Source organism: Panulirus ornatus, chromosome 39, assembly GCF_036320965.1.
Source record: "Panulirus ornatus isolate Po-2019 chromosome 39, ASM3632096v1, whole genome shotgun sequence".
Lineage (NCBI taxonomy): Eukaryota > Metazoa > Arthropoda > Malacostraca > Decapoda > Palinuridae > Panulirus > Panulirus ornatus.
The window spans coordinates 2,125,896-2,139,318 of NC_092262.1; the positions used below are offsets into that span (position 1 = coordinate 2,125,896).

The 13,423-nt window shown below is 34.4% G+C and overlaps 2 protein-coding genes across 11 annotated transcripts in view; one reads left to right on the top strand and one right to left on the bottom strand.

Moving 5' to 3' along the window:
* LOC139761026 (uncharacterized) overlaps positions 1-13,423 on the bottom strand; it is a 318,517-nt gene that overhangs the window by 279,893 nt on the left and 25,201 nt on the right. For 3 of the 8 annotated variants that reach the window (XM_071684778.1, XM_071684775.1, XM_071684770.1), the window contains exons 1-2: positions 8,310-8,433; positions 2,593-2,636 (exon numbers count right to left, since the gene is read on the bottom strand). The exons of 2 other annotated variants lie outside the window; for them this stretch is intronic. In XM_071684778.1, coding sequence (XP_071540879.1) covers positions 2,593-2,636; positions 8,310-8,385 — 120 coding nt within the window. In that variant the 5' untranslated portion in view covers positions 8,386-8,433. Of the gene's footprint in view, positions 1-2,592; positions 2,637-8,309; positions 8,440-13,423 lie in introns of those variants that run through there. 3 more of the 8 variants (XM_071684771.1, XM_071684774.1, XM_071684773.1) reach the window with 2 other exon arrangements.
* LOC139761025 (turripeptide Gsg9.2-like) overlaps positions 1-13,423 on the top strand; it is a 364,470-nt gene that overhangs the window by 89,023 nt on the left and 262,024 nt on the right. The gene's annotated exons all lie outside the window — the stretch shown is intronic.

Here is a 13,423-nt window from a genome sequence, read left to right on the forward strand (position 1 = left end):
TATATATATATATATATATATATATATATATATATATATATATATATATATATGTGTGTGTGTGTGTGTGTGTGTGTGTGTGTGTGTGTGTGTGTTGGATTATCGTTTCTTGAGGTAGCAAAGCAGCGCCAAGAAGAGAGGAACGAGGCCGCATTCCCTCACACCTATTCCCTTGCTGTCTTGTGAAATACGCTGAAACATAAACTCCTCTTCCACAACCATGCCGAACAGATCATTTCAATTACCCCCTGGACAAAACAAAAACGTATCTTGGATTGTGTCACTTCAATATATTATATGAGTCACGAAAAATTATGTTTTGTTGTGGTGCGTTGTGATACTCTGTGCCTGAGATGAATAACACCACTGGTTCTACGTGAGTTTGATTATATGCTTGCCTTGAATTCTTGCCTGTTTATTTCTGATCTACCTAAGAAGTACAAGAACATTGTTAGACAAATTGAGAACGTTCGAAAGGGTGAAGTGGCTGAGGATTAGTGAAATGGATGTATGATGCTATTTTATAGGCATAAGTTTGTTGAATCTACCTGGTAAATTGTATGGGAGGGTATTGATTGAGAGGCTGTAGGCATGTACAGAACATCAGACTGGGGAGGAACAGTTTAGTTTCAGACGTGATAGAGGATGTGTGGACCTTGTGTTTGCTTTGAAGAATAAATCTGAGAAATACAAAAACAGAATGATTCGTGTATGGCATTTATGGATCTTAAGAATGCATTTGATAGGGTTTACAGAGATGCTTTGTGGAGGGACTTCAATACATATGTTGTGAGAGGTAAAATTTTAAAATGAATGGGAGGCTTTCATCAAAGGTGTAAATCGTGTGTACGAGAAGGAAGAGAGAAAAGTGAATGTGTCCCAGTGAAGGAAAGTTTGAAGGAAGAGTATGTGATGTCACCATGGTCCTTTACTTTGTTTAAGGATAGGGTACAGAAGAATGTAAATGAAATAGTCTTTGAGAGAGGGGCTTTTATGCAGTATGTTGGTGATAAGAGTGCGTGGGAAGTGTCATTCGTTGTTCACCGATGGTACTGCACTGGTAGCTGACTCAAGTGAGAAACTACGGAAGTGGTGACTGAGTTTGGAGGAGTGTTTGAAAGGAGAAATATGTGAGTTAATGTGAACAAAAGCATGGTTATTTACTTCAGCTGGGTTGAAGGACAAGTTAGCTGGGATGCAACTGTAAAACGAGAAAATTGGAGGAAGAAAATGTTTAAGATATTCGGAAGTAGACTCGGCAGCGAACGGGACCATGAAAACGGAAGAGTCTTAAAGTGGGAGGGAGGAAAAAGGTTCTGGAAGCGATGAGGAATATGTGCAAAAGAGAACGTTATGTTGGAGACAGAAAGATGTATGTTTGAAGGAATATAGTTTCAACAATATCATATGGTTGTGAGGCATGGGCTATAGATAGGGTTCAGCAGAAGAGGATGGATGTGTTGGAAATGAAATGTTTGAGGACAATTGAGATGTGACGTGGTTTCTTCTGGTATTAATGAAAGGGTAAGAGAGATATGTAGTAAAAGAGAGTGTGGTTAAGACAACAGAAGAGGGCGTATTCAAATGGTTTTGATACATGGAGAGAATGAGTGAGAAAAGGTTGTATGCATCAGAAGAATCGGTAGACCAAATTGGAGGTGGAAGGATTGAATGAAAAACATTTTGAGCGATCGGGGACTGAACATGCAGGAGGAGGAGAAGCATGCACGGATTGAAATAAATTAGAACGTTATGGTATACTGGGGTCAACGTGCTGTTAGCGGGCTCAGCTAGGGTATGTGAAACGTCCGGTCTAATCCATGGAAAGGTTTGTGGAGTCTGGATATGGATATGAAACTGTGGTTTCGGTGCATTACTTATGAGAGCTAGAGAATCAGTGTGAGCTGATGAGACTTGTTTTTCCTGACTCTACCACGCTAACACAACGAATGGCAATATTGTTCCTGAAGATTGGGGTGGCACCAGGAATGGATAAGAGCGAGCAAGTATGAATATCTACATTTGCATATATGAATAGGCCTGCACTTATGTATGTATATACATGCGTAATGTGTAAGTATATATAAGTACATGTGTATATGATATGTTTATTTATGTATATGTACGTGCATGTAGGTATATGTATACATGTGTGTAAGTCAGCGGATGGGTCTTTCTTCGTCTGTTTCTTGGTGCTACCTCCCTAACGCGAGAAAAGGTGATCAAGTATAACAGAAAAGTAAAAATGATATAATTACATTTAGTTTGTTATGTGGAGGGAGTTATACTTTCGTGTTGCCCGTCTCTGTAACTTTTATATATGTACCATGTGTTTACTTCTTTGTATGTATGCACACTTGTTCACACATCTTAACCGATACTATTGACCTGCCCCTAAGGGAAGATGAATGGCTGGGTGGATTGTGCACCGGTTGCAGCGACCAGAATTCAAGCCTGTGTGTTTGATTCCAGGCTGCGCTTGTAAGCATGACGGTTTAGTAAACCACCCCCCCACCCCGTGCGTGTGTGTGTGTGTGTGTGTGTGTGTACAGGTTTATTGAATGTGAGTAAGGAAGAGATTAAAGTACATACCCTGACATTCATTGTAAGATCTCCGCTGCGAAGAACCTCTTGTCCTGGAACAGAAAATTAAACATCAAGTTATTACAAAGGAATGCAAATAAGAACAGGATATTGGGTCATTTTGAGTCTGCTCGTTAAAGTGAAAGAGAAATAAGTCCAAGATTAATGGAGCAAAAGGAAAAAAGCGTATTGGTGATTTAAAGAGAAATACCAATGAAATATCTCGTGATTGAGGAGGCGTATGTAGTGTCAGTCGTGAACTGGAATCGAGTGTTCATCAGGTCTTTTCTTTATCGTGTCTATGACACTGTTTTTAACTAATCACAGACGAAAAAAGTCATGTTAAAAATGAGTATTCGTTCGATGCAAAATGCCTCTGCAAGATTTCTTTTCTAAATTTTGAATAAAATTAAACATATCTTGTATGAAGAGTCTTTGATAATCTTAAAAAGCCTCATTAAATCACCTCTTAAGCTATTTTGGTCTAAGTTTTATTAGCTTAATTCGTTTAGTCGATTCTCTTATAATTTCTTTCTCATTCCGGATATTATCTTGGCTGTTTGTCACTGTACTGTCTCCATTCTGTCTGTCCATTTTTTCAAGCAGGATAACCAACACTGAACACAGTTCTCAGTGTGGGAAAGCAACATTAGATTATATAGTAAGAATCATTTCCATGCAATTTATTTGAAAAACTTATCTGTGAATTAAAAGCTTTATTTGCCATTTCAACTGCTTGTATCTACTTTTTATTTAATTGTAAGTCATTAAAGACTGCAACTCCTACTTTTTAACCGTTCTGTAGCTCAACAGAATTGATAAGTTTTTACTTCTCGGTTTTAGTACTAGTGTTTGAAACTTTGCAATATCAGCAACTGAAATTCAATTACCGTCTAAGTCTAATACATCATTTTTTCTATGCCACCTTGAAGCTGTAGACGTTTACTTTCTGTTATGGATTAATTTCCGAACTTAGCATCGTGCGCGAAGATAGATATCATGCAACGATGCCCAGTTACACTGGTTATCAAATATTTCAACGAACTGAAATAGGTAGACCTTAAATACTTTTCATCAGGCATGGTTTTACAGTGACAGAACAATTAAGCTTTGCAATAAGTATATATTAATCATTTATAAATAAGACTAGTATTACACTTAAAAAGTTACCTCTGAAATGTATAAGTGTATGATTTTAGTCTATATTTGGCCTCAGAAATATACCTTCTTAGTAATCTTCCAACATAGAGGGGCTCCACTTTCTTTGGTATATCTTTTCCATGTTCAAAATTTCCGAATGAAATCTTTCGCCATGCTCATCCCTGATTGCCCAAAGAACTTCCACGAAAAGTCTTAGAGTACAAAAAGAGAATTTTTAGACTCATATTGTATCCAAGAGCTTTATATGAAGTCAACAGATATTTTACATCACAGAAATTTTCTGATCTGGGATTCCCCCCAAAAATCTTTTTTCAACTTCATTTAGCTTTTCATCTAAATTTTTATCTCGAAGCAGTTCCCTCATCTGAGGTCCTACGGAAATACCCTCCTTGACTTTTTCTCTGCTGATTCCGGGGAATTAATTCCTCAAATATGTGAATCTATTGCCAGTTATATCCATACCTTCGACGAAGTTCTTCATCAACCGAGCATAATGTACAATGGAGGCAGATAAATATTATCAGGACCAACAAAAGGAGGATTGATGACATGGAGTCAGTGATGTTCGTTTTGGCCACACTTTCTTTAGGTAATAATTTTTCTTGTCCTGGCTATCCTACTCACAGAGGAAACAAAAGAACCTCGTACAGCCAAGTTACATTCCTAGTAAAAGTGCCAGAACCTTTAGGTCGCCACATAATACATTCCACTTCAGTTCCCCGTACTTAATCTTTTTCCAATAGAAGTTTCAAGTTATCATACGATTCCTTCATGTTACCTGCGTGAGCCAGAGGAAGGGAGGAAACACATCTCTGGTGTCGAATAGACCCACTTTCAAACTTACTTTTGATGAGTCAATAAGCAAGCACCACTCATCTGTTTTGTATTCGTGGCAAAGTGCCTCCATAACAGAAAGAACATCATTGAAAAATACTAGACCATCTTCAAGGGAGAAAAATCTTTGAAATCGATGTGGTGATCATGATAAAGAGAAACTTTGATTTAATTTCTAAGAAGATTCCAGTCCTTTAAGCTGAAACACAAAAGCTTGGCTTGCATCTAAGACACATCTAAATCGCGGACGGCATCATTAAGACCTCCTTGACTCAGCAAATGTGGTTCACTTGTTAGAACATCTCGCTTCAAATGTTGGATCCATATTGTCCTCTGCTTGGTCTACCTTCTCATTCCTAGACTCATCGTCACTCAGTGTGCCATGTTTCTTAGAGGCTCTGGCATAGGTATTTCCTTACTGAGGTTCTGGCCTTATAGCAGATAGTAAATTAGAATGTTTAAAGGTATGCTTGGATTTTAGTGTTATACTATTTATATTTGTCAGGCATAAGTAGCAATTCGAAGCGTGATCTTTGGGTTCTCTACAAACCATAGAAATGGCAAAAGGCGCACTACGTGAACCTTTTGCCCATGCTGTGAGAAGCCTGACACATGTGACAAAACATATATGGGAAGCCCAACTTTTATCCTAGTCACCAACTTTACAAGGGGTGTGAAAGGACATTTTCCGATATGAATGTCAATTTACCGCAGATGTAGCAGAAAGAATGCGGACTATTTACACAGTTTCTCGGTATTATAATGGTGGATGGGGCATCAGCACAACACTTGAATTCTCTAAAGCATAATTTGCCACAAGAGTGGAAAAGACACTTTTTTTCACATTAAGTTCTGCAACTGACAGAGAATTGATACTTAAGATTGGACATTGTTTGAATGTCCCACCATTTCCAGTCGTGTTTCTGAAGGTCACTGGTGACTCATTTATCCAGGATTGGGCTTTCAGAAAGAAGCTATTGTACTTCATAAACAATGAAAATAGCTGTGTTTGTTAAAGTTTTTGTTTCAAATGCTCGATGGAGCACTGGCACAAATATGCTGGAACAAAAATTTTGATAACATATGGATTCAGCTTGCAAAATACTTAAGCAGATATTCTTTTATACGGAAGAAAATTTTTGTAGACTATCAGTGTCAATGATATGCACGAGAAAGGGGACTGGTCTCAAGTCTAATGCCTTGTTATGCTTAACTATTCTGAGGCTTAAGCATTAATAACTATTTCTCTTCCTTTTACAGCCAGGCAGTCAATGTCCTAACCATATAGGTATAGCTCCGTCTATAACATTCGACTTAACTTTTGCTAAAAAATTGCTAATGCGGGAATTTTCATTAACCACTTTACTTTCATCATTCATGTTAAATGTTGATTATATAAATAAATAGAAAAAAGTATCAACCAGATTTTTCAGGCATGAACGGTTTCGTCAGATTCATGCTGAGACTTATTTATCAAGTGGTGGTCCTCAAAAGGATTGCAAGAGATATATTGAAAAGAGTATTCAAGGGCTTAACGTTATACATTATCACTCCTTTTTATGTCTTAGGACAAAACTTACCTGGACCTGCCGTTTATTGACTCTTTCCTATTAGTGTTTATCATATACCTTGAAGTTGGTTGTTGTGAAAAGTTTCCCTCCTCTAGCAACGGAATATGAACCTGGTTATAAGTCGCGTCTTCAGTGATAATTGTGATGAGAAAGCAATAGTTTAGGATCTTTGCCATGGTTTTACTGTCTTGATGCAAGTCACTTTTTACTGAAATATACGACTCAAATATTTGGGTAATGACTCTCTTGCTTCTAACATATCTCGGAAATCATGAGTTTCTTTAGATATTTTGTGCAACGTACACTTCATACTGGCGTTTATTTTCACCTGTATGGATCACTATTTTCACGGAAAATTACAAAACTTACTTCATCATGATGGCTACTGTTCTCTCCGAGTTCCTGCATGCTACTTTTTTAAGAATAATCAGATTTTTATTTCGGTGTTTTACCAATATTGCTTAGTTTTTGAAATAACCGTCGTCATTGGGACATGAATTCCCTTTAGTATTTTAAATGTTTTACTGAAGCATTTCCATGCTACGCCCACATAGATTTCATAGTCCATATCTTCCCAGATTTGTCTGTCAAGAGCAATACGATGATCAGGAGAGTTTGTAACGTGATATATTACACGAGTTTTGTGTTGCACAGCATTACAAGCAATGATGAGAGATACCTTGAAAATGATATTTCGGTGATCACTTGTACCAAAGTTTCCTCCATTTACAATATCATAGGCAAGCCTCTCAGTTTTAGCTAGAATTAAGTCTGATATGTTCTCAGTATTTGTAAGTTTTCAGCATCTTGAGTTAGGTCATTATCTAGCACGTTTATGTAGTTTTCCTCATAGCTACTGGAAAGGAATTCTCCTCTACAAGTACAACTTTCCCGTTAATAAAAAGACTTCTTTTGAAAATTTCTATAAAATGATCAATAGGTCGTTTGTCGACCTATGGTATCTGAGTAGGCGTTCCTTAACCTAACCTTAAACCGTTTTATTGTGAAGCGTAATTTTAATTTCATTAGTGGAAGTTATCATATCAGCTGTGGATTTTGGACCAAGGAGATTATCTTAATGTAGTAAGGGAAATAATCAAACCAGCTGTGGATTCTAAATAAGGGATATTATCTTAATGTTATCAGGAAAGTTATTACACCGGATGTGTAGTCTGGACAAGGAAGGTTATCACAGTCTTACCATCAAAGTTATCACATTAACCATGTTTCCTGCAGCAATAAGATTATCATAGTGTTTCCGACAACGTTATCATATTAGTCATGATTACTGGACCAGGGAGGCTGTCATAGTTTTATCATCAAAGTTATGACTATCCATACATAAGAAAGTGATTTCACACTGATATTTATCAGAAAACACGAAACTTTATGAAGATGAAATGCAGCCATATAAAAAGGGAAATCAAAAAGTCAAAAGACACAACCTCACTGGATGAGTCAAGAGAATCAAGCTCACTATCTTAGTCAAGATAATCGAACTCACCCACTGAGTCAAGAAAACTAATATGATTGGTTGAATCAAGAGAAACAAAGTCACTAGCTAAGATAAAAGAACTGGCTTACTAAAGAGAAGATAACGCTTTGGCTGAGTTGAGAGACCAAACTTACTAGCTGAGTCTCGAGAACAAAGTTACTAAGTCAAGAGAACCAAACTGAGTTAAGAAAAAAAATCATTGGCTGCGTCAAGGGGACAAAGCTCACCAAGTAGGTCAAGATAACCAAACTCACCGAATGAGTCAAGTGAGACAAACTCACCGGCTGAGTCAGGAGAGCCAAACCCACTAGGTGGATAAAGAAAACAAAACTTAATAACAGACAATAGAATCAGACCTCCTGACTGAATCAAGAGAACCGAATTCATTACATGAATCAAGAGAACCAAACGTACTGGATGAAACAGGAGAACCAAACCCTCTAGATAAAGCAAGAGAACCAAACCCACTGGATGAATCAAGAGAACCAAATGCATTTGGTGAATCAAGGGAAAAAACCCACTGGTTGAATCATGAGAATCAAACATACATACTGAGTCAAGAGAAACAAACTCACCGAGTCAAGAGAAGCAAAGCCACAACAGAGTTAAAACAACTAAAACATATAAACTAAGACAAACGTCCAGTCAGTAAAGGCAGAGTTTACCGTCAGATTTGATGTACATCCTCTGGGCTGTAGCAGAGACGACCAGAGTGGCCATCAAAAGAAGTTGAGGCTTCATGTTGACTGTGATCACTGATGAGTTCCCGTCAATGTATCTAGTTGGTGGGTCCACCGCGATATATACCCCAGCCAGTGACGTCATGGGATTAGTGTCGGGTGCAAAGCTTTGATGCCGTGTGCAGACACAACATCCGTTGCCTCTTATGCAGCTGTTATGGTGACGTCAGCATCCGAGGGTTGTGTGCCAAACTATGCATCAGTGTCTGCCGGCCGCTGGAGAGAGGAGGATAGTGTACAGTACCTTCATCTATACATGTGTATATATTAGTGCACCATTATATAAAAATGAGGTAAAACGAATATATATATATATATATATATATATATATATATATATATATATATATATATATATATATATATATATATATATATATATATATATATATATATATATATATATATATATATATATATATATTGATTTTTTTTTAATTTTCCGAAAGAAGGAACAGAGTGGGGCCAAAAGAGGCTATTACAAAAAAGGCCCAGTCCTCCGTTCTTAATGCTACCTCGTTAACGCGGGAAATGGCGAATAGTTTAAAGGAAAGAAAGAATATATATATATATATATATATATATATATATATATATATATATATATATATATATATATATATATTTATATATATATATATATATATATATATATATATATATATATATATATATATATATATATATATATATATATATATATATATATATATATTTATATATGTATATATATATATATATATATATATATATATATATATATATATATATATATATATATATATATATATATATATATATTTATTTATTTTAGATAAAAAGTTATTTCTGTCTAAAATCACAACAGTGTTAGCCTTGGTATGTTGGTGTTGGTATGGCAATGGATAACCCTCTTTCATCTGTACTAAGTAATCTTTATATGGAATTTTTTGAAACAAAATTGCTAAAGAATATCTTAATTTATAATGCAATTTGGTTTAGGTATGTAGATGATGTTCTTTGCGTTTGGCCAACAAATGAAAATTTACAAATATTTCTCCCCTTACTTAACAATTTAGTACCTTCCATCAAATTTAATGTAGAAAATGAAAATAATGGTATGTTACCATTTTTAAATTGCATTATCCATAGACAAGGAAACAAGTTTAAGTTTAGCATATACAGAAAACCCATCAATATATGCTCATCTATCCATTATTACTCATCTCAACATGACAGAGTTAAATTATCATCATTTCAATCTATGTTCCTAAGGGCATTAAGTATTTGCAGTCCAGAGTTTATTGATGTTGAGTTTGAGATGATATATTCTATTGGATCTAAGTTAAAGTACCCTAGATCTTTCATTGATAAATCCCTTAAGTTAGCAAAGAAATCATTTTATAGATTTGAGCCCAAACCTCCCAATGACACCAAGAATCTTTTAGTTCTCCCTTTTAATAATAATTTCACTTTGCTTCCCATGTTGCTTAAATCCTTTAATGTAAATGTTGCCTTTAGCAACAATAAAACTATAAAGAACATCTTTATCAGAAATTCACCAGAAAATTCTCTTGGTTGCATCTATAAAGTACCTTGTGGAAACTGTGATAAATTTTATGTTGGTCAGGCTGGTAAGGATCTTTCTGTTAGACTTAAGCAACAAAAATATAGTATAAGAACGGGACAAGAATCAAATGCCTTGTTTAATCATGTTAAAAACTATGATCATTGTATTGACTGGAGTAACGCCATCTCAGTTGTTAACTCTAACTCTATTATCAAGAGAAATATCATTGAATCTTCTATTATTAGATACACAAAGAATTATAATCTTAATATTAGTGATGGTCTGTACAAATTAGATAACTTTATTGTTGATAAGATTTGTAAAATGATAAGTTTATAAACGCTCGTTGTATGTTTTGGACAATCACATGTTTACCAAATGGCGTCCTAGCTTCGTCTCTTCGATGTATATCAACTGACTGTTATATTTCTCTCTTGTGTCTCCCCTGATGATGTGATCATTACACAAAAGTGCACTTGGGAACTTTTCGTGCTTCATTTTCCCCGTGGACTGATAGGAATATATATATATATATATATATATATATATATATATATATATATATATATATATATATATATATATATATATATATATATATATATATATATATATATATATATATATATATATATATATGTTGGAAAGGATCACAATTTTGCGCGTGATCAAGATATTCCTATGAGTCCACGGGGAAAATGAAACAAAAAGTTCCCAAGTGCACTTTCGTGTAATAATCACATCATCAGGGAGACACAAGAGAGAAATATAAGTCACTTGATATACATCGAAGAGACGATGCTAGGAAGCCATTTGGTAAACATGCGATTGTCCAAAACATACAACGAGCCTTCATAAACTTATCATGTTACAAATCTTATCAACAATAAAGTTATCTGATTTGTACAGAACATCACTAATATTAAGATTATAATTCTTTGTACATTTAATAATAGAAGATTCAATGATATTTCTCATGGTAGTAGAGTTAAAGTTAACAACTGAGATGGCGTTACTCCAATCAATACAATGATCATAGTTTTTAACATGATTAAACAAGGCATTTGATTCTTGTCCCGTTCTTATACAATATTTATGTTGCTTAAGTCTAACAGAAAGATCCTTACCAGTCTGACCAACTTAAAATTTATCACAGTTTCCACAAGAAACTTTATAGACTCAACCAAGAGAATTTTCTGGTGAATTCCTGATTAAGATATTCTTTACAGTATTATTGTTGCTAAAGGCAACATTTACATTAAAGGATTTAAGCAACATGGGAAACAAAGTGAAATTATTATTAAAAGGGAGAACTAAAAGATTCTTGGTGTCAATGGGAGGTTTGGGCTCAAATCTATAAAATGATTTCTTTGCTAACTTAAGGGATTTATCACTGAAAGATCTAGGGTACTTTCACTTAGATCCAATAGAATATATCTTCACAAACTCATCATCAATGGACTCTGGACTGCAAATGCGCAATGCCCTTAGGAACATAGATTGAAATGATGATAATTTAGCTCTGTCATGTTGAGATGAGCAATAATGGATATATGAGCATACATTAGTGGGTTTTCTGTATATGCTAAACTTAAACTTGTTTACTTGTCTATGGATCATGCAATCTAAAAATGGTAACATATCATTATTTTCATTTTCTACAGTAAATTTGATGTAAGGTACTAAATTGTTAAGTAAGGGGAGAAATTCTGTTGTGATTTTAGACAAAAGTAACTATTTATCTAAAATGAATGATCTTCTAAATGATAACACAACATATTCTAAACTTAGTAAAAGTTCCTTAGAAGCAGTTAATTCTCAATTCAATAAAGAAATGAAGTTGTAGTTGAAAGGTAACATTTCTCCTATCAAACATTTGTCATCTTTGTCCCCTTCATTGCCATATATGTATGGACTTATCAAAACACATAAACAAAATTTTCCAGCAAGACCTATAGTGAGTTCAGTAGCCTCCTTCACATAAATTATCAAAATGGTTCGTTTCCTTATTAAGCCCTTTAGTGGGTAAGGTATCAAATTCTAATATCATGAACAATGTAGATTTAGTCAACAAGCTAAACAATATCAATATTAATTTTGTTTTCAAACTAGTTAGCTTTGATGTTTCCTCACTTTTCACTAAAGTTCCAGTTGATGACCTTTCCGAATATTTATTTGATGTCTTGAATGATATTCATTTACCTGTTTCAAAGTCTAATTTCATTGAACTGATAAAATTGTGTATAAAAGACTGTGTATTTCAATTTAATGAAGATATTTATGCTCAAAAATTTGGTATAGCAATGGGTAACCCTCTTTCACTTGTACTAAGTAATCTTTATATGGAATTTTTTGAAACAAAATTACTAAAGGATATCTTACCTTCTCATGCAATTTGGTTTAGGTATGTAGATGATGTTCTTTGTGCTTGGCCAACAAATGAAAATTTACAAATATATCTCCCCTTACTTAACAATTTAGTACCTTCCATCAAATTTAATGTAGAAAATGAAAATAATGGTATGTTACCATTTTTACATTGCATGATCCATAGACAAGGAAACAAGTTTAAGTTTAGCATATACAGAAAACCCACCAATGTATGCTCATATATCCATTATTACTCATCTCAACATGACAGAGTTAAATTATCTTCATTCCAATCTATGTTCCTAAGGGCATTACGTATTTGCAGTCCAGAGTTTATTGGTAATGAGTTTGAGAAGATATATTCTATTGGATTTAAGTTAAATTACCCTAGATCTTTCATTGATAAATCACTTAAGTTAGCAAAGAAATCATTTTATAGAGTTCAGCCCAAACCTCCCATTGACACCAAGAATCTCTTAGCTCTCCCTTTTAATAATAATTTCACTTTGCTTCCCATGTTGCTTAAATCCTTTAATGTAAATGTTGCCTTTAGCAACAATAATACTGTAAAGAATATCTTAATCAGGAATTCACCAGAAAATTCTCTTGGTTGAATCTATAAAGTTTCTTGTGGAAACTGTGATAAATTTTAAGTTGGTCAGACTGGTAAGGATCTTTCTGTTAGACTTAAGCAACATAAATATTGTATAAGAACGCGACAAGAATCAAATGCCTTGTTTAATCATGTTAAAAACTATGATCATTGTATTGACTGGAGTAACACCATCTCAGTTGTTAACTTTAACTCTACTACCATGAGAAATATCATTGAATCTTCTATTATTAAATGTACAAAGACTTATAATCTTAATATTAGTGATGGTCTGTACAAATCAGATAACTTTATTGTTGATAAGATTTGTAACATGATAAGTTTATGAAGGCTCGTTGTATGTTTTGGACAATCACATGTTTACCAAATGGCTTCCTAGCATCGTCTCTTCGATGTATATCAACTGATTGTTATATTTCTCTCTTGTGTCTCACCTGTTGATGTGATTATTACACAAAAGTGCACTTGGGAACTTTTCGTGTTTCATTTTCCCTGTGGACTCTTAGG